Source organism: Lepus europaeus, chromosome 1 (genome assembly GCF_033115175.1).
Source record: "Lepus europaeus isolate LE1 chromosome 1, mLepTim1.pri, whole genome shotgun sequence".
Classification (NCBI taxonomy): Eukaryota; Metazoa; Chordata; class Mammalia; order Lagomorpha; family Leporidae; genus Lepus; species Lepus europaeus.
The window spans coordinates 75,277,791-75,305,108 of record NC_084827.1 but is presented as its reverse complement, the minus strand read 5'-3'; the positions used below and the strand labels follow the sequence as shown (position 1 = coordinate 75,305,108).

Here is a 27,318-nt window from a genome sequence, read left to right as displayed (position 1 = left end):
AAAATATGTTTCCATCTTGCCTTTGTACAGTACACTTTGAGCATCCCTAATCTGAAATGTGAAACACTACAAAATCTGAAATTTTGAATGCCAACATAATGTCCCAAGTAGGATGTCCCACATCATGGAATTCCTGCTTCATGTACAACAATACTACATATACTGTACAAAAGCACCTTTAGGCTATGTATATAAAGCTTATATAAAACATAAATGAAGTATTTAGACTCAGGTCCTATAAGATATTTCATTATGTATATGCAAATAATCCAGAATCCAATAAAGCCTGGAATCCAAAGTAATTCTGGTCCCAAGTATTTCAAATAAGATATACATACTGTACTAAAAATCAGAATTTGCTAGTAATAATCTTGAGAAAGGTAAATTTTAATAAAAATAAGAAAATACTATTATAGTAATACTGTTGTCATCACATGAGAAGAAGATATTAAAGTTATTTATTTGAGATGTTTATTATAAAACTTTATTCATGTCTGGTTGGTTTACATGACTTCTGAAATTTAATACTAGAAAAACTTCATAAATGTTAATAAACTTTTTTAAAAGAAAAAAATTTAAATTTTATTTTTGAAAGGTACTTGGTTCTTAAAAAAAATTTTTTTTTAATTTGACAGAGTTACAGAGAGAGAGAGAGAGACAGAGAGAGAGAGAAAGGTCCTCCTTCCATTGGTTCACTCCCCAAAGGGCCACAACAGCCGGCTGCACCGACCCAAAGCCAGGATCCAGGTGTTTCTTCCTGGTCTCCCATGTGAGTGCAGGGGCACAAGCACTTGGGCTATCCTCCACTGCCCTCCCGGGCCACAGCAGAGAGCTGGACTGGAAGAGGAGCAACCGGGACTAGAACCTGGCACCCATATGGGATGCCAGCGCTGCAGGTGGAGGATTAACCAAGTCAGCCACGGCGCTGGCCCCTAAAAATTTTTTTTACAAGATTCATTTATTTATTTGAAATGCACTGTTAGAGAGAGAGAGAATCTTCCATCTGCTGGTTCACTCCCCAAATGCCCATGGCCGGAAACGACCTAATCAGAAACCAAGAGGCAGAAGCCTCCTCCGGGTCTCCCACGTTAGTGCAGGGGCCCAGGCATTGGGCCATCCTATGCTGCCTTCACAGGCCATCAGCAGGTAGCTGGATCGGAAGTGGATTAGCTGGGACTTGAACTAGGGCCCAGAAGGGATGCCAGCATTACAGATGGCAGCTCTACCTGCTATGCAATGTAGCCAGACTGTTTTAATTTATTTGAGAGGCAGAGAGAGAGACAGCTAGACATAAGGGTAGAAGCTTCCATCTGATGGCTCTTTCTCCAAATACCTGCCACAGCCTAAAGGGCTAAAGCCAGGAGTCGGGAGCCAGGAACTCAATCCAGATTGAAGCAGGAACCATCAACTGCACATGAGTGGCAGGAAAACTCCCACGGTCTGTCTAATCAACAGAAAATCTCTCTTTATTTGTAATCCTTCAAAGCTCAGGTTCCCTGCTTAATTCTCCATAAAACTTTCTCTGATCTTTCTCAATTAAAATGGATCTTTTTTCCTCTGAACTCCAGTACCATATTATTAGCCTTGGGATGCCATTTATCATTTTCTATCTCCCATTACTGTTACATACAGATCCTATCTACCATACTTGAATATAGTTTGAGTGCGATAAGGCTTAGCACACACCTAGCACATGTTAGGAACCCAATAATTCACACTGACTTAATTAATTTTCAAGTGAATGGTGCTGTGATTCTTCTCTGCTTCACAGATGAAAAAATTAGCTGCATATTATAAAATATTTCCAGCAGATACTACTGTATTAATAAATTCCTAATTCAAAATTATAACCAAGTCAAGATTTTTAAAAATATGTAACAAAAACTTACCTTCTGGTAATTCGTCCTTTCCATCTTTATCAGTAGACTCTTGTACAAGATAATGATGAGTGACTGAGAATCTGAAGTCAGCAAAGGAAATTTCATCTGATTTCTCTTCCCATATGCCAGAAGTGAATATTCCCTGTATTTAACAATAGAAAAATATCCACCTTACTCAAAAGTCATAATTAAGTTTATTAACCACAAGGTATTTTTCCCCCTTTTTCTGTCCATTAATCTAAAAGTTTCAACTCATAGTCATCCTCCACATAATAAAAGACAAAGAAAAACACCTAAGTGAACAAAACCAAGATGAACTTACTTTATAAAGGTTTTCTCACAATGATTTAAAAAAAAAGGGGGGGGGGGGGCCAGTGCTGTGGCATAGCAGGTAAAGCCACCGCCTGCAGTGCCAGCATCTCATATGGGCGCCGGTTCAAGTCCCAGCTGCTCCTCTTTCCGATCCAGCTCTCTGCTATGCCCTGGGAAAGCAGTAGAAGATGGCCCAAGTCCTTGGGCCCCTGCACCCATGTGGGAGACCCAGAAGAGGCTCCTGGCTCCTGGCTTCAGATCAGCACAGCTCCAGCCGTTGCGGCCAACTAGGGAGTGATCCAGTGAAATGGAAGACCTACCCCACCCTCTCTCTCTGCCTCTCCTTCTCTCTCTGTGTAACTCTTTCAAATAAAATATTTTTTTAAAAAGATTCTATTTATTTATTTGAGAGACAGAGTTGCAGAGAGGGAGAGACACAGAGAAAGGTCTTGCATCTGCTGGTTCATTCCCCAAATGGCCACAACAACAGGAACTGAAACAATATGAATCCAGGAGCCAGGTCTTCTTCCAGGTCTCCCAGGTAGGTGTGAGGACCCAAGCACTTGGGCCCTCTTCCACTGCTTTCCCAGGCCATTAACAGAGAGCTGGATCAGAAGAGTAGCAGCTGGGACACTAACCAGCACCCATATGGGATGCTGGCACCACAGGTAGAGGCTTAGCCTACTGCACCATAGCACTGGCCCCCACAGTGATTTTTTAAAAAGAAAATTCCCCTACAATATTAACTACCAACTAACTTACAAAAATTGTAATCTTCGAGTAATTTTATTGTGAGATGAGTCTCTTTATAAAACCACAGTAAATTCCTTACCTCTTCACATGCAAACAAAAGCCTCTACCAGTGTGGGTCTTCAGCCTAGTAGTTAAGACATCTATGTTCCAAACTGGAGTACATAGATTTGATACCTTGCCGCAGCTCCTGACTGCAGCTTCCAGCTAATGCAGACCCTGGGAGGTAATGGTAACAGCTCCAGTCTTCCAGTTTCCACCATTCAAGTGAGAGCCCTGGCTACTGCAGGCATTTTGGAATTGAACCTCCAGATGGGAGCATTCTCTCCGGGTGCCTCTCAAATTAAGAAAGCAAACCAAAAACCTCAAAATCTCTCTACCAATAGCAGAATCAATGTTACTTTTTTTAATATTTATTTTTTACTTATTTGAAAGGCAGAGTTTCAGAAAGGCAGAGGCAGAGAAAGAGAGGTCTTCCATCCTATGCTTCACTTCCCAAATGGCCGCAACGGCAGGAACTGGACTGATCCGAAGCCTGGGGCTTCTTCTGGGTCTCCCATGTGGGTGCAGGGGCCCAAGCACTTGGGCCATTTTCTACTGCTTTCTCAGGCCATAGCAGAGAGCTGGATTGTAAGTGGAGCAGCCGGGACTCAAATCGGCACCCATATGGGATGCCAGCACTGCAGGCGGCAGCTTTACCTACTGCGCCACAACGCCAGTCCCAATATGTTACTTTTTAAAAGTTTTTCAGAGAAAGCTCCCATCTGCTTGTTCACTCCCCAAAATGCCAGCAACAGTTAGGGCTGGGCCCTGCCTGGCTGAAGCTGGGAATCCAGAATTCAATCCAAATCTGCCAGGTGGGTGGCAGTGACTCAATGACATGAGCCATCACCTCTGCCTCCAAAGATTGGCATTAACCAGAGGCTAGAGTCAGAAGCCAGAGCTGGGAATTGAACTCAGATACCCCAGAATGGAACACAGGTCTCTTAATTTCTAGGCTAACCCTTGACTCCCTACCATTAACTGAAAAGATTATATTTTATAAATTTTAAAATCAGAAAATACATAGCAATAAAACATACTTTTATTTTGAAAATCTCAACTCTGATAACATCATTATATATTAACAGCTCACAACATAATTCAACACCAGAAACTACTTCATAAAGAAGCATTCTGTAGGGGCTGGCACTGTGGCTCAGTGAGTTAAAGCTGAAGCCTGCAGCACTGGCATCCCATATGGGTGCTGCCGGTTAGAGTCCCAGATGCTCCACTTTTGATTCAACTCCCTGCTAATGTGCCTGGGAAAGCAGTGGAAAATGGTCCAAGTGTTTGGGTGTCTGCACCCACACGGGAGACCCACAAGAAGCTCCTGGCTCTGGCTTTGGCCTGGTCCAGCCCTGGCAGTTGTGGCCATTTGGGAAATGAACCAGTGGATAGAAGCGCTCGCTCTCTTGCTCTCTCTCTCTCTACATATATATATATATATCCCCAGAGTGGCCTCTAATCTCCCACAGCTATTCTTTCCACTGCAGAGGTAAACAGTCATTACAACATAGTACCACTATGAGGCAGGAAACACCAACCAAGCAACTTGGCAACAACATATTCCCAATTAGATGGAAAAATGCATAATAAGCAATGATTCTGTAGGCTACTGATTATTTTTTAAATGTTTTCACCACTGTACCTAATATATAATACCTGAATGTTTTACACTGCCCCTGGCAAGGTATTTATAATTGTGAATTAAGTTAAAACACTTTAAATGTCCTAAGGGTACTTTATGTAATTTCATCACACAGTAATCTATTTATTAGAATAGCCATATGTGATATATATCAAAATCATAATTTTTATGTGCTTTCTTGAATGAAGCTAACCTGTGTTAAATTAAAGCATATACCTTTGGTATAGGCTAACACAGGTTAGGAGGAATATCCAATATACAGCAGTTAAGACTAAAACTATGGAAAGCGAAGTCCAAACTGTGGGAAATAATTCCCTTTTTCAAGTTTGCAGGAAAGATGAAATGTTCTTTTTTTTTTATTTTTTTATTTTATTTTTTTTTTTATTTTTATTTTTTTTTTGACAGGCAGAGTGGACAGTGAGAGAGAGAGACAGAGAGAAAGGTCTTCCTTTTGCCGTTGGTTCACCCTCCAATGGCCGCCGCGGTAGCGCGCTGCGGCCGGCGCACCGCGCTGTTCCGATGGCAGGAGCCAGGTGCTTATCCTGGTCTCCCATGGGGTGCAGAGCCCAAACACTTGGGCTATCCTCCACTGCACTCCCTGGCCACAGCAGAGAGCTGGCCTGGAAGAGGGGCAACCGGGACAGAATCCGGTGCCCCGACCGGGACTAGAACCCGGTGTGCCGGCGCCGCAAGGCGGAGGATTAGCCTGTTGAGCCACGGCGCCGGTGAAATGTTCTTTTTAAGTGATATACAGATATTATCTGACTATAATCTTGAATTTTGAGTATTGCTATCAACCTTACCAACAGCTATTTTTAGGAAGATTTGGTTGTATTCAATAAAGAGAATGCATCCAGGTTCTGTATCGAGATTTATAAAGATAATTTAACTTAGCCAAGAAACATCATTCTTATATCCTTCCTTTAATCCATTATAAAAGTCATTTGAAACCAAATTCCAGTACACAATAAATTTACTATTAGAACCAGATATGCAGTTCTAGTTCATCAAAATTAACCTAATAATTAACAATAAAAAAAATTTCTGAAGGCTTCAACAAGATAATAAAAGGAAACATACAAGTTGGAAAAAATAAAACTATTCAGAGATTACCTGATTATGTACATAGAATATCTAAAGGTATCTGTCAAAAAATCACTAAAATTGAGTTTTCAAAGTTGTGTCATACACAAAAGCAATCTGTGGTCTTAATATACTAACAACAAACATTTGGAATGTGAAAATTAAAAAAAAAATTCACTCTTACCACAAAAACCCAAATATTTAGGAATAAACTTAATAAAAAATGAGCAAGAATTCTACTTAAAAATAATTGAAAACACTGTTATGAAACATTAAATCATGTGCAAGGATTAAAAGATACATCACTGATAAGATGTCAGTTCTCTTGGGGTGGGGGCTGGTACAGCAATCTAGACATTGCTTGGAGCACTTGTTTCCCATATCAGAGTTTCTGGTTCGACTCTAATCTCCCCAACTTGTGATCCAGTTTCCTGTTAAAGCTTATCATTGAGAGGCAACAGATGATGGCTAGAGTACCAGAGGTCCCTACCACCCAATGGAAGACCAAGACTGAATTCCAGGCTCCTGGCTTTGGCCTGGCCCACACCTGGTTGTTGTGGGCATCTGGGAAATTAAGTAACTGATCAAGATACCTACCTCCCTTCCCCTCTTTCTCTCTCCCTCCTCCCCCACACTTTCTGCCTGTCAAATAAAATACACAGATGTCAATTTTCCCCAAGTTGACCTAGAAACTCAACACTAACCCAATCCAGATTCAAGCAGTCATTTGTAGATACTGACAAGCTGATTCTAAAACTAATACGAAAATCCAAAGGACAAGGAATATCTAAAAATCTTGATGAGTATATCACCTGATTTGAAAACTTATTTTTGCAGTGACTGAGACAGTGTAGTATTGATCCTAAGATCAATAATATATAACAAGAGTCCAGAGGTAAGACAGCTCTTCAAAACTTCATAGAAATGTGTACTATGAAAACAGTTTGCAAACATATCTAAATTTTTACATCAGGGGCCAGTGCTGCAGTGTAGTGTGTTAAGCCATGGCCTGCAATGTTGGCATCCCATACGGACGCTGGTTTGAGTCTCAGCTGCTGCAGCTCCCTGCTAATGCACCATGGAAAGCAGCAGAGGATGGCCCAAGTCCTTGGGCCCCTGCACCCACGTGGGAGACAGGGAAAAAGACCCTGGCTTCTGGCTCCAGCCTGGCCCAGGCATGGTTGCTGCAACCATTTGGGGAGTGAATCAGCAGATGGAAGATCTCTCTCTCTCTCTCTCTCTCTCTCTCTCTCTGTGTATAATGCTGCCTCTCAAAAAAAAAAAAAAAAACCTTAAAAAAATTTTTTTTGCACCAAAGCAAACTTCTCTTTAATTCCATTATCCAGGAAATTTTCAAAGCACTCTCATACACCCAAACTTATACTTGATTTTACAACGGAGATGTCACTAGAATTCAGTGGAAGAAAAAAGATGGTCTTTTCAACAAATGGTCCTGAAATTAACCTAGGTACTCATATGGAAAAAAACACTGAGTATCATGGGATCTTGAATATCTTGAGAGGCACAGCTTTTACCAGTATTAAAAAAAGCATTGACAATGAAATTAAAAATTGAGAAAAATGAACTTCATTATAATAAAACTTGTATTTATCAAGAGGCATGTAAGTTAAGAAGATGATTAATTATGAGAGCCAACATTGTGGCTTAGCATCCCTTATGAGAGCCAGTTTGTCTCCTGGCTGCTCCACTTCTCAGCCAGCTGCCCGCTAATGGCTTGGGAAAAGCAGATGGTCCAAGTGTTTCCGTCCCTCAAGTGTTTCCGTCCCTCCCACCCACCTAGGAGACCCAGATGAAGCTCCTGCCTGACACATCCCTGGCTGGGCTGGCCATCTGGAGAATGAATCATCAGATGGACGATCTCTCTCTCTGTGTCTCCCTCTAATTCTGACTTAATTTTAAAAAAGATAATTCGAGGGACCAATGTGACACAGCAGGCTGAGCTTCTGCTTGCAATCCTGGCATCCCATATCAGAGTGCCAGTTTGAGTCCCAGCAGCCCTGCTTCTGTTCCAGCCTCCTGCAAATGTGTCTGAAAAGACAGAAGATGGCCCAACTACGTGGGCTCTCTGCCACCCATGTGGAAGACCAGAATGATGGAGTTCCTGGTTATTGGCTTCAGCCTGGCTCAGACCTGCTGTTCAGCCATTTGGGGAGTGATCAAAAGATGGAAGATTCTGTGTGTGTGTGAGCATTAGCAGGGAGCTGGACTGGAAGTAACTTAAACCTGGGCACTCCAATATGGGAAGCGGGAACCACAAGCATGGGCTTAACTGCTGCTCTACAACACCCTTTTCACACAAATAAATTTTTAAAACATGTTAAGGGGGGTCTGGCACTGTGGGGTAATAGGCTAAGGCTCCGCCTGGGGCACTGGCATTCCATATGGGGACCACCTGATGTCATGGCTGCTCCTCTTCCAATCCAGCTCTCTGCTTACGATCTGGCAAAGCAATAGAAGATGGCCCTCATGCTTGGGCCCCTCACCCACATGGAAGACCCCAAAGAAGCTCCTGGCTTCAGATTGGCTCAGTTCTGGCCTGTGCAGCCACTTGAGGATAAACCAGCAGAAGGACAACCTTTCTCTGTCTCTCCCTCTCTGTAACTCTACCTCTCAAATAAATAAATAAAATCTTGAAAAAAAAATGTTAAGGGACTGAACATTGGGGTGCAGTGGGTTAAGCCACCTCCTGTAACACCAGCATCCCATAGAGTGCGAGTTCAAGTCCAAGCTGCTCCACCTTCAATCCAGCTCCCTATTAATGCACCTGAGAAAGCAGAAGATGGCCCAAGTGCTTGGGCCACTGCCACCCATGCAAACTGGACGAAGCTCCTGGTTTTGGCCTGGCCCAGCCCTGGCTAGTGAGACCATTTGGGGAGTGAACCAGCAGATAGAAGACATCTCTTTCTCTCTGCCTTTTGCTTTTTCTAACTCTGTCTTTCAAATAAATACATAAATTTTAAAACAAAACAAAACAAAAAAAACTACATTAAACAAAAAAAGCCAAAGATACAGGCTGCAGGCATCCATCTGACACAGCAGTTAGGCTGCTGCTTAAGTTGCCTGCATCCCATGGGACTAGCATTGTGGCACAGCAGGTAAAGCCACCTCCTGCAATGCCAGCATTCGATATGGAAACCAGCATTGATTTCCGGCTGCTCCACTTCTAATCCAACTCCCTGCTAATGTGCCAGGGAAAGCAGAGGAACATGGTGCAAGTCCTTCAGCTCCTGTCACCCACATGGGAGACACAGAAGAAGCTCCTTGTTCCTGACTTTGGATATGGCCCAGCTCTGGCTGTTGCAGCCAGCTGGGGAGTGAACCAGCAGATGGAAGACCTCTCTGTCTCTGCCTTTCAAATAAAAAATTTTTAAGTATGTTGATGGATAGATATAGGTTATATGCAAATATTACACCATTTTATAAAAGGGAATTGAGCAGTCTTGGATTTTGGTATTTGTAGGGTCCTGGCATCAATCCCCCTTGCATACTGAGGAATGACTATCTTTATTTCTAAACAGATTACTGGCACAATAATATATTATGTAGATTAAACAAAGAAACTGACAGAAGAATGTAAAAACATTATATTTAGAAGTTGGAATACACAAATGTTCCATCACAAGCACCTCAAGTACCCACACTGGTAGAAATCCAAAGCCGTCTTTTTTGGCCCCACCGTTTTCCAGTTTGAACTCTCACAGCTACCCTCAATCTACTCTGTTATAACAATTTCTGTTTCCTGAAGCATGCTTTTTTTCCCCACACCTATGCACAGGCTATTCTCACTGTCACTCTCTATTACTCATTCTTCAAAGTTCAACCTAAATGTTTATAGTAAATTTGCTTTACCTTCAAGCAGTTAGTGATTTCTCTTAGCATCTTGCTTAAACCACAAGACCACCACCTTGTTTTAATTATTTATATCTATTACTCCACTACATTATAGAGTACACAGACTATACTCTATCCATCTTCACAGCACAGTACTTAACAGCACCAACACACTTAATAAGCATTTTAGAAACTAATTGTTTTCACTACTTATAATAACCCCTATATGTTCCAGATCCTAGGAATAACTGGTACATTATCTACTGTACTACACATATTTGGATAATATATATGCTGTGATCAAGTCTAACAACCTGAAATAGCAAACAATCTAAAAGGTAGTCCCTATACCTTGAATTAATTATGACAACTCCAAGTCCACTTACAAAAGAATGAAGTTCGACCCCTTTCTTACACTAGACAAAAACATTTAACTAAAAATGAGTTTCAGATCAAAATTTACAAGCTAAAACTACTGATGTTACAATAGTAAAAGGTCAAGTCATGATACATGTTACAATATAGAGAATGGGAGAAAACATTTGCAAATTATGTATTTCAGAAGGGACTCACACAGAGAATATATAAAGAACTCTTACAACTGAATAATAAAAAGACAATCCAATTCAAAAGTGGACAAAGGGGGGCCGGTGCTGTGGCATAGCAGGTTAAGCTGCCGCCTGCAGTGCCGGCATCCCATATGGGCACCGGTTCGAGTGCATGCTACTCCACTTAGATCCAGCTCTCTGCTATGGCCTGGGAAAGCAGTAGAAGATGGCCCAAGTCCTTGGGCCTCTGCATCAGTGTGGGAGACACAGAAGCAGCTCCTGGCTCCTGGCTTCGGATCAGTGCAGCTCTGGCCATTGCGGCCAGTTGGGGAGTAAACCAGTGGATGGAAGACCTCTCTCTCTCTCTCTCTCTCTGCCTCTCCTTCTCTCTCTGTGTAACTCTTTCAAATAAAATAAATATTTTAAAAAAAGAAGACAAAAGATCTGAAAAGATATTTCTCTAAAGACATACAGTCTATAAAAACATGTAAATATGCTTAACATCATCAGCAATTAGGAAAAAACATCAAAACAACAAAGAACTATCACTTCATATCTATTATGATGGCTGTAACAAAAAAATAATAAGTGTTAGTGAGGCTATGGAGAGACTGAGACTTTTATACACCACTGGAAAGAATGTAAAATGGAACAACCCCTTTGAAAAATAATCTGTTTTAGTCCTGCAAAAGGTAATGTTACCATATGACCTAGAAATTCTACACGTAGGTATACCCAAAAGAAATGAAAACATATGTCCATACAAAAACTTGTACATCAACGCTAACAGCAGTACTATTCATAGTAACCAAAACGTGAAAAGAACCAAAATTTCTATCAGTAGACAAATTCATACATCAAATGCAGGATACTCATATAATGGAATATGATTCAACAATGAAAGTAATGAAGTACTGATAAATGTTGTAATATGGATGAACCTTGAAAATGTGTAGAGAAAGCAGCCAGCGACAAAACGCTTTAGCCAGGTCCAGACCCAGCCATTGCAGGCTACTAGGGAGTTAACCAGTGGATGGGAGACCTCACTCACTCTGTCCTTCTGCCTTTCAACTAAACAGAAATAAAATTGATTATAGTGATGGTTGTTCAACTCTGTCAATATTCTAAAAACCAGTGAAATGTATACTTTAAGTTGGTGAACTTTATAATTACATCTCAATAATATTTTAAATAGAAAATTCAATTTTTTTTTTTTTTTTTGGACAGGCAGAGTTAGACAGTGAGAGACAAAGAGAAAGGTTTTCCTTTTCCATTGGTTCACCCCCCAAATGGCCGCTACAGCCAGTGCGCTGTGGCCGGCACGCTGCGCCAATCCGAAGCCAGGAACCAGGTGCTTCCTCCTGGTCTCCCATGTGGATGCAGGGCCCAAGCTCTTGGGCCATCCTCCACTGCCTTCCTGGGCCACAGCAGAGAGCTGGACTGGAAGAACAACAACTGGGACAGAATCCAGGGCCCCAACCGGGACTAGAACCCAGGGTGCCGGCACCGCAGGTGGAGGATTAGCCAAGTGAGCCATGGCGCCAGCCAAGAAAATTCAATTCTAATCACAATAATTTTTATCTATTATGTCTTCAAAGGTCCCAGGCAGTTTTAAATTTTTATGTGCAGAAATCTTTAAAAATAAAGATAGGGGCCAGCACTGTGATAAAGTTGGTTAAGCCACCATTTGAAATACTGGCAACCCATGAGTGATGGCTTGAGTACCAGCTGCTCTACTTCTGATCTAGCCTCCTGTTAATGCACCTGAGGGGGATGGGGGGGAAGAAGGGATGAGAGGAGGAGGAGGAGGAGAAGAGACTGGTGTTATGGTACAGGGGGTTAGGCCCCAGCTTGCAACACTGGCATCCCATATCAGGGTACTGGTTCAGGTCATGAGTACTCCACTTCCATTCAACTTACTGCTAATACACATGGGGAAGCAGCAGGGCATGGCCCAAGTGCTTGGACACCTGCCATCAAACAGGAGAACCTGAATGTTGTTGTGGGCTCCTGGCTTCAGCCTGGTAGAGCCTGGCTGCTGCAGTGATTTGAGGAGTAAACTAGCAATGGAAGATCTCTCCCTGCTTCTTTCACTCTGTCTCTCAAATAAAAAAAAATATACAACTTAAAAATAAATTAGATTGGGGCCAGCGCTGTGGTGTAACAGGGAAAGCTGCTGCCTGAAGTGCCAGCATCCCATATGGGTGCCAGTTTGAGTCTGAGGTGCTCCACTTTCAATCCAGCTCTCTGCTATGGCCTGGGAAAGCAGATGACCCAAGTCCTTGGGCCCCTGCACCCGCTTGGCAGACCCAGAAGCTCCTGGCTCCTGATCAGCCCAGCTCTGGCTGTTGTGGCCATTTGGGAATGGAAGACTTACTTTCTCTCTCTCTCTCTCTCTCTCCCCCCTCTCCCTCTCTCTCTCTGCCTCTCTGTAACTTTGCCCTTTCAAATAAGAAATAAATAAATCTTAAAAATAAATAAAATCTTAAAAAATAAATAAAGTAAAAAATTTAGATATGGGGGCCGGCATTGTGACATAGTAGGTTAAGCCTCTGCCTGTAACACTGGCATCCCAGATGGGCACCAGTTCAAAACCCAGCTGCTCTACTTCCGATCCAGCTTCCTGCTAATATGTCTGGGGGGAAAGCAGCAGAAGACTGCCCAAGTGTTTGGGCCCCTGCACCTACGTGGGAGACCCAGAGAAGCCAGAGGCTCCTGGCTTTGGCCTCGTCCAGCCCTGGCTGTTGCAGCCATTTAGGGAGTGAAAAAGCAGACGGAATACCTCTGTCTCTCCTTCTCTCTGTGTGTCTGTGACTCTGCTTTTCAAATAAAAATTCTTTAAAAAACAATTCCATACAATAACTTACTGGAGATTCATCTATTTTTTTAAATAAAACAAACCAAGTGTTTCTTTGGTCATAAGCGGTCCTAGAACTCTATACTTTTCAAAGTGGTTTTCAAAAAAAAAAAAACACCAAGCACGGAAGTACCTGGCAAAGCAGCACACAAATGACAACTCAGTAAAACTCAATTCTAAGAGACAGCTGGTCTCCTGAAGAACACAAATGATGATGTCAAAAGATAGCAAAAAAATATGAAAGACATGTGTAATCCAGAAGGCTAGCAATGCTATCCACAATTCACTGTATTTGAGAAGTTGCTGTATGCTGTGATATAATTATGTGATATGGTTTGAAACACTTCCATGGCAGTTTCCAGCTCTATATATTAATTAAGCAGTCGCAAATATATTTTGATCAAGACCATTTGAAATTAACAGAAACCTGAATTAAATAATTAAAAAAGAAAAAACCCTAGTCTTCTATATAAAATCCACTCTTCTTAAGTCACCTCATCTCAGATCAAGAATACCCTGCTAAAAACTAGAAGAGATGAGGATGGTATCAAGGCTCAGTTCAAAAGTTCTTTAACTTCCAACTATAATTTAGCTCCAGAGGGTTATTAGATACCCTAATAAGGAAAACTTGAGATAGTCCTTTTTGAGTCTTGAAAGAATCACAAATCATTGACAACAATGACAATTAAATAACAATACCAACCTCCAGGAACATTTGTGAGGATTAGATGACATACATATAAGGTGCTCAGAAAGTGTCTAGCACATAGTAAGTAAAGAAATGTTATTTTTTGTTTATAGCATCAAAAATTCTGGGGCTGGAGTTGTAGTGCATCGTGTTTAGCTGTTGCTTGGGAGGCCCACATCCCACATCAGAGTGTGGGTTCCAGTACTGGCTACTCTACACTTCTGATCCAGTTTTGTCAATGCTCCTGGGAGACAGTGGATGATGGCTGAAATACTTGGGTTCCCACTACCCACATAGGAGACCCAGTTATAGTTCCCAGCTCCTGATTTTGGACTGGCATAGCCATGGCTATCACAGGCATTCAGGGAGTAAACCAGTGAATGAAAGATCCCTCCCTCTCCCTCTCTCCCTTTCTTAGTTATTCTACCTTTCAAATAAAATAAAATTTTTTTTTTCCAGAAGTGATATGTAAGGATGTTCCAGTCTGCCTGACCACAGACATCGCAGCAGAAACCACAGAAGCCATGAAGGGGTGAGACAAGACATTCACCATGCTGAAGGAAAAAAACTGCCAGCGAAGAATACTGTATCCAGTAAAGCTATAGAAATAAAAGAAAAATAAGGACCAGTCTTGTGGCACAGCAGATCAAGCTGTTGCCTGCAATGCTGGCATTCCACGTGGGTGCTGGTCTGAGTCCCGGCTGCTCTACTTCCAATTCAACTCACCCCTTGTTAATGCGCCTGGGAAAGCATCGGAGGATGGCCCAAGAGCTTGGGCCCCTGCACCCATCCAGAGATCGAGATGATGCTCCTGGACTCAGTCTGGCCCAGCCCCAGCCCCAGAAATTGTAGCCCTTTGGGGAGAGAACCAGTAGATGGAAGATCTGTCTAACTATGCCTTACAAATAAATAAATCTTCATTTAAAAAAAAAAAAGAGAGAGAAACAAAGAAAAAGACATTCCCAGAAAAACAAAAGCCGAGAGAATTTATCACTACCAGATCTGCCAGATCTGTCTTTAGCAGAAATGCTAAATTAGGGCTTTTCTGAACTTAAAGAGTTGCTAACAAATAAAAGAAAATATTGAAATGTATGAAACTCATTAGTAAGAGTAACTATACACATTCAGAATGCTGCAACGTTGTAAACATGGTGCATAACCCATTTATATCTTTAGCGTGAAAAGTGAAAAACTAATTAAAAATACTAACTACGTTAATATGCTAAGAAATAGGCAATATAAAAATATGTAAAATTCAAAAATTAAAAATGTGAAGGGTAATGGAGTGCAAGTTTAGCTTTAATTACTTTTTCCTCTTCCTTTTGTTTTCTTTTCCTATCTTTATGATGAGTGCTGTTATTGTAATTCCAAAGCAACTTCTTATATTCGAAATTTTTTATAAGTCTCATGGAAACCACAAAGCAAAAACTTATAAAAAACACATAAAAAATAATAATCAGCAAGTAATTAAAACATACCTCTAGAGAAAAACATTTAACCACAAAGGAAGACTGCAAGAGAAGGAGAAGAAAGAAAACAACTAGAAAAAACCTTTAAGTCTTTTTCACCAAGATGGCACCAAGGCTGAAGAAGGAAGCTACTGCCCCTCCCAAAGCCAAAGCTGAAGCAAAGGAACTCTTCCATAGCCACAGAAAGAAGATCTGCACATTACCTACCTTCCGGCAGCCCAAAACACCACAGCTCCAGAGGCAGCCCAAAAATCCTCAGAAGAGCACCTGGGAGAAAGCAGCTTGACCACTATGCCTTCATAAAGTTCCCACTGACCACTGAAACTGCTATGAAGAAGAGATAAGACACTATGTTCACTGTGGATGTCCAAACTAACAAGCACCAGAGATCAAACAGGCTGTGAAGAACCTATGACAATGACATGGCCAAGGTCAATACCTGGATCAGACCTGAGGCAAAGAAGGTATGTGTTCCTCTGGCTCCTGATTATGATGCTTTGGATGTTAGCAACAATTGGGATCATCTAAACTTAACCTAACCGCCTAATTGTAAATACTTGCTTTTTCACCATTAAAAAAAAGAAGAAAAAAAAAGTTAGAAAACAAGTTAGAGGGGCCAGCTCCATGGCGCAGTAGGTTAATCCTCTGTCTGTGGCACCGGCATCCCACATGGGTGCCGGTTCTGGTCCTCTTCCAATCCAGCTCTCTGCTATGGCCTGAGAAAGCAGTAGAAGATGACCCAAGTGCTTGGGCCCCTGCACCCACATGGGAGACCGGGAAGAAGCTACTAGCTCCTGGCTTCGGATCAGTGCAGCTCCGGCCGTTGTGACCATTTGGGGAGAGAACCAATGGAAGGAAGACCTTTCTCTCTGTCTCTTCCACTCACTGTAACTCTACCTATCAAATAACTAAATGAAATTTTAAAAAAAAAAAGAAAACAAGAAAATATTTGTAGTAAGACTTTACATATCAATTATCTTAAATGTGAATGGATTCAATATTCCAATTAAAAGAGGCATACTGGCTGAATGGATTTAAAAGGAAAAAAAAGACCTAACTATATGCTGCTGGTAAGAAATTTATTTCTAAGGATACACTTGCGCTGAAAGCAAAATGATGGAAAATATCCGATGCAAACAAAATGCAAAAAGAAAGCAAGAACGGCCACATTTGTATCAGATAAAGCAGACTAAATTAAAAGCATTTTAAAAAATCATTACATAATAATAAAGGAGTCAATTTATCAAGAGAAAGTAACAATTGTGTGTGTGTGTATCCCCAAAATCAGAGCACCTAAATATTTAAAGGAATATCAATAGACTTAAAGGAGAGACAGACTCCAACACAGTAACAGTAGGGGACTTTTAACACACCATTATCAACAATGGCCAAACCCGCAACAAACTTAAACTGCACCTTGGGCCAGTTGGACGCAACAGACATCTGCATCCAACAGCTGCAACATATGGAACATTCTCCAAGAAAGATCATATAGTAGGTTTCTAGAAATTTATTTATTTTATTTATTTGAAAGGCAGAGTTATAGAGAGTGAGGGAGAGACAGAGATTTTCCATCTGCTAGTTAACTCTCCAAATGTCCACAAAAGCCAGAGCTGGGCCAGACCGAAGTCAGGAGCTTTCCAGGTCTCCCACATGGGTGCAGGGACCCAGGCGCTTGAGCCATCTTCTGCTGCTTTCCCAGGCACATTAGCAGGAAGCTGGATTGACAAATATATGACAAATAATCTCTGCCCTGACAGTTCTAAAAATTTTATTCATCACAGTTATAGTTCATGTTGAAACTTGCTCATGTTTTCCACACCTGTTTAAGTAGTTATCTAATAGGGAAAAACAGGCTGGAACTAATACATCTTTAGCTTTTACTACATGCCTGGAAATACACTATCTACTTAAATGTTACTCATTTAATTCCCGAAACTGAATTTACCACCTAAAATGTTAATCTTATCTATTACATTTCTCCCCCACTAGAATTCACATTCAGTGGCAACACAGACCCTGTTGACTATTTCCTCACATCCAGCACATACCAATAACTGTATGTACGTGTATAAGAATATCAGAGCTCAGAAGTACCTGATTTAGCTCTTTTTAGCAGTGCAAATCATCTCCCATTCCAGCTATATCCTGTTTATTTTGCCTTTAGTCTTACTGGCATATGTATCAATTGTTATTATGTATCAGTTTCAAGTGGAATAGAATAATCTGAAATATCCCTATATTTATATATTCCAACAAATCTTTAATGATGTGTGATTTCTATATGTAATGTCACATTTCCTGCTTATACGCACCAATTCTTTTAATACCACAAAGCTGAAAAATCCTAGCAAATATTAAGAACTGAGAGTTCCTGGGGATGGTGCTGTGGCCAGTGCTGACATCCCATATGGGCACAACTGAGACCCAGCTGCTCTACTTCCAATCCAGCACATTAGTAGGGCAGCAGAAGATGGCCCAAGTATGCACCCATGTAGGACACCCACCAGAAGCCCGTAGCTCCTGGCTTTGGATCAGCCCAGCTCCGGCCACTGTCACTAGGGGAATAAACCAACATATGAAAAAACTCACTTGTGTGTGCGTGCACTCCCTCTCTCTCTCTCTCTCTTTGTGTAACTCTGCCTTTCAAATAAATAAATCTTTAAAAAAAAAAAAATTGAGATTTCCTACAGAGGGATAAATTTCAGTTAATTATTACTCAATAAATAAATTTATAATAATAATGAACATTTTTACTTCAAAAGAATTTATCTGGCTGGCGCCACGGCTCACTAGGCTAATCTTCTGCCTGTGGTGCTGGTACTCTGGGTTCTAGTCCCAGTTGGGGCACTGGTTCTGTCCCAGTTGCTCCTCTTTCAGTCCAGCTCTCTGCTGTGGCCCGGGGAGGCAGTGGAAGATGGCCCAGGTGCTTGGGCCCTGCACCCACATGGAAGACCAGGAGGAAGCACCGGGCTCTTGGCTTCGGATCGGCGCAGTGCGCCAGCGGTGGCAGCCATTTGGGGGGGTGAACCAATGGAAATTAGACATCTCTCTGTCTCTCTCACTGTCTAACTTTGCCCGTTACAAAAAAAAAAAAAAAAAAAGAATCTATCCAACAAACTAAACCCCTATATAAGCTTAAAATCAAATTGTAGTCAATCCAGAAAAATCTGTTTGTTCTCTGAGTACATCCTTCAGAAAACATTCAAAGTGCAGTTTATGAGTAAAGTATCAATTAATCTGGACAAGAATTAAAGTTCTACCTCAATTTCAAAGACCATTTTTTTCATTTTTAAATAAAATCCTCAAAACATTCCTAAGTTAAGAAGGGCAGGGAGGGGAGGGCATGTTACTAGTGGTATCATAAAATACAAAAATTGAGTAAAATATCTGTTAACCACAACATGTCAATTGTAAGATCAAGATTTCTCCTCTTCAGTTAAGAAAAATACTCTATCCAAGAAATTGGTAATTTCAATTTTTCTCTGATCAATGAAAAACTTTAACATTTTAAGGGAGAAGGCAAGAAAGAAGTAAACATCAGGAGAAACAGAAATAAAATCACTCACAAAGAATGACATTATAAATAAAACTTTATTATTCAAGATACAGTTCACAAATGTCTTAAAAATATCACTTGCCACAGATTCAAATCCAAATTTTTCCAGGTGCCATATATGTTTCTAGGTTACACATAACTTAAAAAAATTTAATTAAAATGTGTAAAATGCAGCAAATGTCTTAAAAATTGAGGTTTCAAAGTAAACACTCAGAAACACCAACAAATAGATCTGACCTTTTCAAGTGGCTTTCCCAAAGAGTTTCCAATCAATTTCCAGTCATTCAAGACTTCTTCAACTTTGGAAATAAACCTAGGGAGGGGAAAAAAGCTTTTTAAATGTTTAATCGAACATTTTTCCTATTATACAATTTCTTTAAAAAGTTTTCTAATATTTTAACATTATGATTAGAAAATATTTGGTAAATTTAACGTGGTTATGTTAATGGATACAGAATAAAAATAAAGATTTAGCTCAAGGATTTTTTTATTTTGATTCATTTAAGTCTACTGTTTACTTAACAAAAGCATTCTGCCTTCTATAAAATATAAATTAAGAATAAATTATTAAAATGAAAACAATAAATTTTGGACAGAAGTAAAAACTAAAACAATACTATTAAAGATAACTATAAAATCATTAATTTCTCCTCTACTTCAAAATAACAGACGTATTTTTCTTTTAAATGTATTTAGAAATAGCCTGATTTGGCTCTCCCCACATCCCCCATAATGAAAACATCTTGGAACCTCGTTCATTAAAATAAAATCAGTTGGGGCCACCACCTGCAAAGCTGGCATTCAATATAGGCGCAAGGTCAAGACCTGGCTGCTCCACTTCCTATCCAACTCCTTGCTAATGTGCCTGGGTAAAGTAGTGGCAGATGGCACTCACCTAGGGGAACTGGAAGAAGTTCCTGGCTCCTGGCTTTAGTCTGGCCCAGCCCTGGCCATTGAGGCCATTTGGGGAGTGAACCAGCAGATGGAAGATCTCTCTGTCTTTTCCTCTCTCTGTATAATTCTTTCAATTAAATAAATCTTTTAAAATAAATAAATACACAAAACAAGTTTTAGAGGACAGCTGACAAGAACTCGGTTAGCTTTAAAAAAAAAAAAAACTGACCTCCAGACTTAAAAACTATGCACCGTTCAATTTTTTTTTTTTTTTTTTTTTTTGACAGGCAGAGTGGACAGTGAGAGAGAGAGAGAAAGAGAGAAAGGTCTTCCTTTGCTGTTGGTTCACCGTCCAATGGCCGCCGCAGCCGGTGCGCTGATCCGATGGCAGGAGCCAGGTGCTTCTCCTGGTCTCCCATGGGGTGCAGGGCCCAAGGACTTGGGCACTGTTCAATCTTTTTAAGATTTTATTATTGTATTGAGAGGTAAGAGTTACAGACAGTGAGAGGGAGAAACAGAAAAGTCTTCTATCCACTGGTTTACTACGCAAATGGTTGCCAACAGCCAGAGCTGTGCCAATCGAAAGTCAGGAGCCAGGAACTTCTTCTGGGTCTCCCGCGTGGGTGCAGGGACCACTTGGGCCATCTTTCACTGCTTTTGCAGGCCATAGCAGAGAGCTGGACAGGAAGAGGAACAGCCAGGACTAGAACTAGCGCCCATATGGGATGCTGGCACCACAGGTGGAGGATTAACCTTCTGTGTCACAGTGCCGGCCCCAATTGTTCAATCTTTAAATTTAAAGACCAAGAAAACTTACTAAAAAGGAGCATTACATTTTGTTTCGCAACATGTTTAACATCAGCAAATAAAAACTGTCAACCTCAGTGGTGGTAATACATATTAAAAGACACCTTCAGGAAAACAGATTATTACTCTAAGAAGCTTATTTTTTATGTAAGTACGATACAAACTAACAGCAACTCTGCTCCCCCAAAACACCTAGGAAGTATTGCCACAGTATTGTTCATTCCAGTCAAACTGTATTCAAAGACACCATATTTCTTCTTCAGTGACATTATAAATTAATTTATGTTTCTGTTTAAGATGGTAATAACTGAGGAGGGCAATTGGTACAGTGGGTAAGCTGCCACTTATAACGCCCACATCAGAGTGCCTGGGTTTGTGCCCCAGTTCTGCTTCGGAGTTCAGCTTCCTGCTAATGGGCATCCAGGGAGGCAGCAGGTGATGGCTCAAGGACTTGAGTCCCTGCTACTCACATGAGAGACCTGGATGTAGTTCTCAGCTCCTAGCTTCAGCCTGGCCCAATCCCAGCTGCTGTGAGCATTTGGGGAAAGAACCAAAGATGGAAGATCTCGCTCTGTGTCTCACTCTCTCTGTCACTGTGCCTTTCAAATAAATCAGAATTTGACCCAACTGAACTTTCTCATTTAATTCCTCTTTAAAATTAAAGGAGGTATATTAATCCATATATTAATTTCACTTTGGGGGAAGGTTCTGTCAAATGACTATTATTAGTTTAGAAAATGAGTGTACCAGAAATAAAGCTACATATTTACAAAAAAGAGTATTTAAAATATATCCAAAAATGAGCAAAAATTTGTGTGAAATGTAGATTGCATTTATAAAGGTAAACTGTGTTTTTAAACTGGGTATGTGTATTAATAAGCTATGTTAATATCCAATTGCAGCCAACCGTTCTAAATCAATATAACCACTCAAAGGATGAACATACAATACCTATTAAAAATTGTGTTATTGGGCCGGCGCCATGGCTCACTTGGCTAATCCTCCACCTGCGGTGCCAGCACCCCGGGTTCTAGTCCTGGTTGCTCCTCTTCCAGTCCAGCTCTCTGCTATGGCCCGGGAAGGCAGTGGAGGATGGCCCAAGTACTTGGGTCCCTGCACCTGCATGGGAAACCGGGAGGAAGTACCCGGCTCCTGGCTTCGGATCGGTGCAGCACTGGCCATGGTGGCCAATAGGGGAGTGAACCAATGGAAGGAAGACCTTTCTCTCTGTCTCTCTCTCACTGTCTATAACTCTCTCTGTCTCTAACTCTGCCTGTCAAAAAATAAATTTTAAAAAAATTGTGTTATTGAAGACCAGAGTGCCTGGGTTTGTGTCCTGCCTCTACTCCTAATTTCAGCTTCCTACTAATATGTACCCTGGAAGCAGCAAGTGATGGCTCAACTAGTTAGGTCCTTACCACCCACATGGGAGACCTCCCAGCTTCAGCCTCACCTAGCCTTGGCTGTTACAGGCATCTGGGGAGTGATTCAGGGATGGGAGCGCTCTCCATCAGTCTCTGTCTCTCTCAACTTATTTTAAATTGTGTTTTGAAGAAACAAGAAATTGTTAAATGTTAAAAGAAGAAGTATTAATATGGCTTGATCCAAAGTTAACACAGAAATTTTAGGAGGAAATATGTCAAAAAATTAACAGTAGTTACTGCCTGGTGGTAGATTTACAGGTGATATTTTTCACTCTATTGTGAAATATTATTGTTATAATAAAAGTAACAATGCCATACTGCCTGCCCCAGTATTTTTTTCAATGGACAAATGATAAAGAGTTATGGGCTTCTATTTAGTCTTCTCAATAAATTGTCTTTATGATTCGTAACAGACTGACCAAGAACTAACTTTCAAGCATTAAATTCAAAATTCAAAAGATTCTAGGGGCCGGCGCCTGCAGTCCCAGCATCCCATAAGGACACTGGTTCGAGACCCGACTGCTCCACTTCCGATACAGCTCTCAGCTATGGCCTGGAAAAGCAGAAAATGGCCCAACTCCTTGGGCCCCTGTACCCAAGTAAGAGACCCAGAAGAAGCTCCTGGCTCCTGGCTTTCAATTGGTCCAGCTCTAGCCACTGCAGCCATTTGGGGAGTGAACCAACGGAGGGAAGACCTCTCTCTCTCTCTGCCTTTAAAATAAATAAATAAATCTTTAGAAAAAAAAAAAGATTCCAAAGTCTAAACATTTTTCTCAAGAATTATAGAACATTTGCTTCGCTCTACAAGCAAGAGCATAAAAGAAAATAAATTTCCTACTTTGTGACAGTTCTCTTGTGTTAATTATTTCCAAGAGGAACTAAAGGATTTTATATTCTACTTCAGAATACTTTTAAAATTTAAGTATGTAAATATTTAACCAGGGGACAGTGATCATTTTTTTCTTTCAAAGCTCTATGTCCTCACCTGGACTTTCCCAAGATTCTACTTAGATTTTTCTATCTACCTTCAAGGCATTATTTCAAATTCAACAGGTCCAAAACTGCACTCTTCTCACTTTGACATTGTTATCTTTCTTCTTCAGGTAAGAAACTGTAGTTCCACATCTGATTCTTCACATTTTTACGTATTTCAAGCTCATCTAACCTGAATTTTCTTTGAAATTACCTTACAATTCCCTATTCTATCCTCACTTTCTCTACCAAATCAACATCCTCACTATAAACACCAAATAAGGTAAGCTGCTCACCTTCATTTTACCTTGTGTCCTTAAACAATTATCATCATGTCACTTGGCAACTCTAAGATCATTTCATTATATCTATAGGTTTTTCTTTTTTTTACAATCACATACTTTCAGTTTATTTTATAATCACAAGCTTATAGTTCTTTTTTTTCTTTTTTTAAGATCTACTTGAAAGGCAGAGTGACAGAGATCAATCATCTATTTCCTGGTTTACCCCCCAAATGGTCAGAACAGCCTGGGCTGATCCAGACCAACGTTAGGAGCCCAGAACTTCATCCTGGTATTCCACATGGGTGGCAGGCATTCAAGCACATGGGCCATCTTCCAGCTGCTTTCTCAGGCACATTAGCAGGAAGCTGGACCAGAAGCAGAACAACTGGAATGTGCACCAGGATATGAGCACCAGGATATGGAATGCCAATGTTCCAACAGTGGCTTAACACACTGTACCACAACACTGGCCACTCTCTTTATCACCTTAAGACCAGCAGCATCTGTATTACCTGTAACTATGCCAGAAAGTTTTGGGAGGAGCTGGTGCTGTTAAGTAGCAGACCAATCTGCAGTGCCGGCAGCTCAAATGGGTGCCAGTTCGGGTCCTGGCTGCTCCACTTCCAATCCAGCTCTCTGCTATGGCCTGGGAAAGCAGCAGAAGATGGCCCAAGTCCTGGGGCCCTGCACCTGCATGGGAGACTTGGAGGAAGCTCCTGGCTCCTGACTGGCACAGCTCTAGCTACTGTGGCCATTTGGGGAGTGAACCAGCGGATGCAAAACCTCTCTCTGCCTCTCTCTAACTCTACCTTTCAAAAAAAATAAACAAATCTTTAAAAAAAAAAAAAAAAAAGGTTGTGGGATTCTACCTCAGACCCATAGTATCAGAAACTCTAAGAGTGGAGTTCAGCAATCTTTAATTCTGATACACACTAAAACTGCAGAACTACTGATCAAAAGCACCAAATGTGGATTCTCTTACTTAGCTTTGGAGGCTGTACCCTGGTCCATCTTCCCTAGGACCCTATTGCCCTCTAATAGACAGCCTTCCCTGCGTGAAGATGTATTCATGAAATCCCAAAGGTTCATTCTCACCTATAACTGCACTCCTGTCAGTCCCTTCTCATGTCTAACCAACCACTTGACACTCTAAAGGCTCCTTTCCTATCCTTTCTACTACAAAGTCTCCAAAAATCATAGTCCACAACAATACCACACTTATCTAAATTATATAGCTGGCAGAAACTGGCTCACATTTTAACTGTTGCTTTGTTTTACCATATAAATCAAGTTTGTTTTTTTGTTTGTTTGGGGTTTTTTCTGTTTTTGTTTTTGTTTTTAGTATAGCTCTAGAGCCAGGGTGGGTATGTCTTAGTGATTCTTCCTTCTAGAGAGTACTAAAGGTCAAAACATCCTTCCAGCAGCGATCATTTGTATGACAGGAAAGTCACAAAATTCCTAGTCCCACCAGAAAGGTTATAAAGCGGTGCAACCGTCTAAATTCTGGTCTCAGCACCCACAAAACTGAAGGGCTTCTGTGACTCTGGGCGACACCCTGACAGCTGTTCCTCCGAGTGGGAGGGGCACAGGGAGCCCGGGCACATGACCCACCGAAATGCAGCAACCTGAGTCAAGGCGTTCTCACGCCATATGCAGACTTTGTAAAAGGTTATTGGAAAAGACATGATGGAGACGGTGGGCGTGTGGCAGATGGGCAGCCACCCGTCTTCTAAAGCAAGGCTTCCTCCGGAAAGGGGCAGACCAACGTAGACGGGAAGAAAAAAAACAAAACACAAAACCGGCTGCCAAGTTCACTGCTTACGGTAACAAAATGGGTTAAACTGCCAACAGGAACGGCGGTGCTACCCTCGGTTGCTGGTGGGCGGCAACCAGACAATCAAAGCTCTAAGGCCAGCGCCCAGAGAGCAGAGCAAACAAACTTTTTCTGAGAGCCCGAGTCTCAGGGCTTTGGCTGCGCGGGGCGGGCCGGGGCCCGTCCTTGCGAGACGCACGACGCGGAAGTGGTCCGCAGCTGCCCACAGCGGACACGAAGCGAAGACCCGGGGCCTGTCCGACTTTCCCCACAGAAGTGGCGTCAGGGTGCCTGTGTCTGGGTGAGGACGCAGCTGCGAGACGCCGGGCCCAGGGTAACTAAAGACGCGGCTCACTCACCTTTCCCATTCCGAGGCAGTGGTGAAGTCCGTGATTTCAAATACCTCGGACTCGGGCTGCGGGAGGGGGAAGGAAACACAGAGACTGAGCCCCGGAAGATGACACTGAGGAGCGAACTTACACAGTGACAGGTTTTTGGAAGTAAGAAGCAGAGATCTCACCTCACTGTCGGCCGCCATCTTGAGGAGCGCCGGGCGGGCGCTAGGGCTGCTGGGAAGAAGAGCCGAGGAGCGGAGAGGGGGCGGCGGCGGCGGCGGCGGCGGCGGCGGCGGGAGAGGCGGGGCCTCTTCACATCCCCGCCCTCTGATGGTGTCCGGGGGCCCGACTGCCAGTCTGGCTGGTTTAATAAACTTTGAAAATTGCTTGTGGAATAATGAGTACAGGAAGGGAACAAAAGAAAGGATAAGGGCCTAGAGTCGCGCGTATAAGACTGTATTAGAAAACCTAATGCACATTGGGTTTTTCGTCATTCAATTTCTATTTATTGATTGCAAGGTACTGAGCTAATTACTATAATACCCTTGAGGAACTTAACCCACTTTGATTAAGTCATAAAATAAAACCATAGGGGCCGGCTTTGTGGCACAGTGGGTTTAAACCACCCCTACGAAGCTAGGAGTGCCAGTTTGAGTCCTGGATGGTCCACATCCAATCCAGCTCCCCCATATTGCTGCTAGGAAAACAGCAGAAGGTGGCCGAATACTTGGGCCCCTGCCACCCACGCACAAGATCAGGATGTAGTTCCAGGCTCCTGGCTTCACCCTGACCCAGGCCCAGCTAATGCAGTAACTTCGGCATGAACCAGCAGTTGGAAAATCGCTCCGTTAACTGCCTTACAAATGAATAAATAAGTAATTTTTTTAAATAAATAAATAAATAAGTATATCTCTGGGTTGACCTGGCGACACAGCAGATTAAGCTGCTGTCTGCCAGGCAGGCATCTCATATAGGTGCTGGTTTAAGTCCCAGCTGCTCCACTTCCAATCCAGCTCCCTGCTAATGCATCTGGGAAAGCGATAGAAGATGGCCCAAATCCTTGGGCTCCTCCACCCACATGGGAGACCCAGATGGAGTTCCAGGCTCCTGACTTCCTCCTGGTCCCTCCCTGGCCATTGGGGCCATTTGGGCAGTGAACCAGCAGATGGAAGATTTCTCTCTCTCTCTCTCTCTCTCTACCTTTCAAATAAATGAATAAATCTAAAAAAAAAATGTATTATATATACTGAAATATTTATAGATGAAATGATGTCTTGTCTGAAATTTGCTTTAAAATAGTGGAAATGTCTAAGAATGAAATAAAGATTAGGAACATGTTTATTATACTGTTTCCTCTACCTTTGCTAATACTTAAAGGAATAAAAAAATAAGTCTCATCTTTTACTCAGGACCTGCCAACATGGACCACATTCACACGGAAACCATGAAGAAAGCAGCCTGGGTCACCCTGAGAAGTACTGCACTCACGTGGGCACGACTTCCACACCGGCAAGGACATGTGCGAGGAGAGCACCATCATTCCCTGCAAGAAGCTCCGCACAGGATAGCAGGCTGTGTCACACCCCTGATGAAGCGGATTCAGAGAGGCCCGCTTAGAGATCTCTCCATCATGCTGCAGGAGGCGGAGAGAAAAAGGAGAGAGAATTATGTCGCTGAGGTCTCAGCCCTGGATCAGATCACCGAGGTAGATCCTGACACTAAGGAAATGTTGAAGCTTTTGGATTTTGGCAGGCTGTCCAGCCTGCAGATCGTTCAGCGTACAGTGGGGATGAATTTCAAAATGCCACGTGGGGCCGTTTCAACCTTTCTGTTAACAGTGTCATGTTTTCAATAAACTCAAGGTAACAATAACAACAAAAATTTAGTCTCACTGAGCTTTGTGACTTGGAGAAGGCATTTGGAGGTTAGGGACTGCAAAGCACAACTATGGAAAGTGCAGTAATGAAAATACATAAAATCAGTTAGAGATATCAAAAACTTGGTGATGTAGGTAGAGCAGGTGACAAAACTAAAGGTCGGCAGAATTTTGAGAATAGATGGTTGTTGCCGATGGCAACCCTTGGGCTCCCACCTCTTGATG

At 41.9% G+C, this 27,318-nt stretch overlaps 1 protein-coding gene and 1 pseudogene across 1 annotated transcript in view; one reads left to right on the top strand and one right to left on the bottom strand.

The window, feature by feature from the left end:
- RAB3GAP1 (RAB3 GTPase activating protein catalytic subunit 1) overlaps window positions 1–25,452 on the bottom strand; it is a 115,207-nt gene extending 89,755 nt beyond the window's left edge. The window contains exons 1-4 of the mRNA XM_062185999.1: window positions 25,403–25,452; window positions 25,242–25,297; window positions 18,926–19,001; window positions 1,890–2,022 (exon numbers count right to left, since the gene is read on the bottom strand). Of these exons, the coding sequence (XP_062041983.1) occupies window positions 1,890–2,022; window positions 18,926–19,001; window positions 25,242–25,297; window positions 25,403–25,420 (283 nt within the window). The 5' untranslated portion in view covers window positions 25,421–25,452. The remainder of the gene's footprint in view (window positions 1–1,889; window positions 2,023–18,925; window positions 19,002–25,241; window positions 25,298–25,402) is intronic.
- LOC133755860 (small ribosomal subunit protein eS17-like) lies at window positions 24,715–27,078 on the top strand (annotated as a pseudogene).
- Window positions 27,079–27,318: the final 240 nt, after the last annotated feature.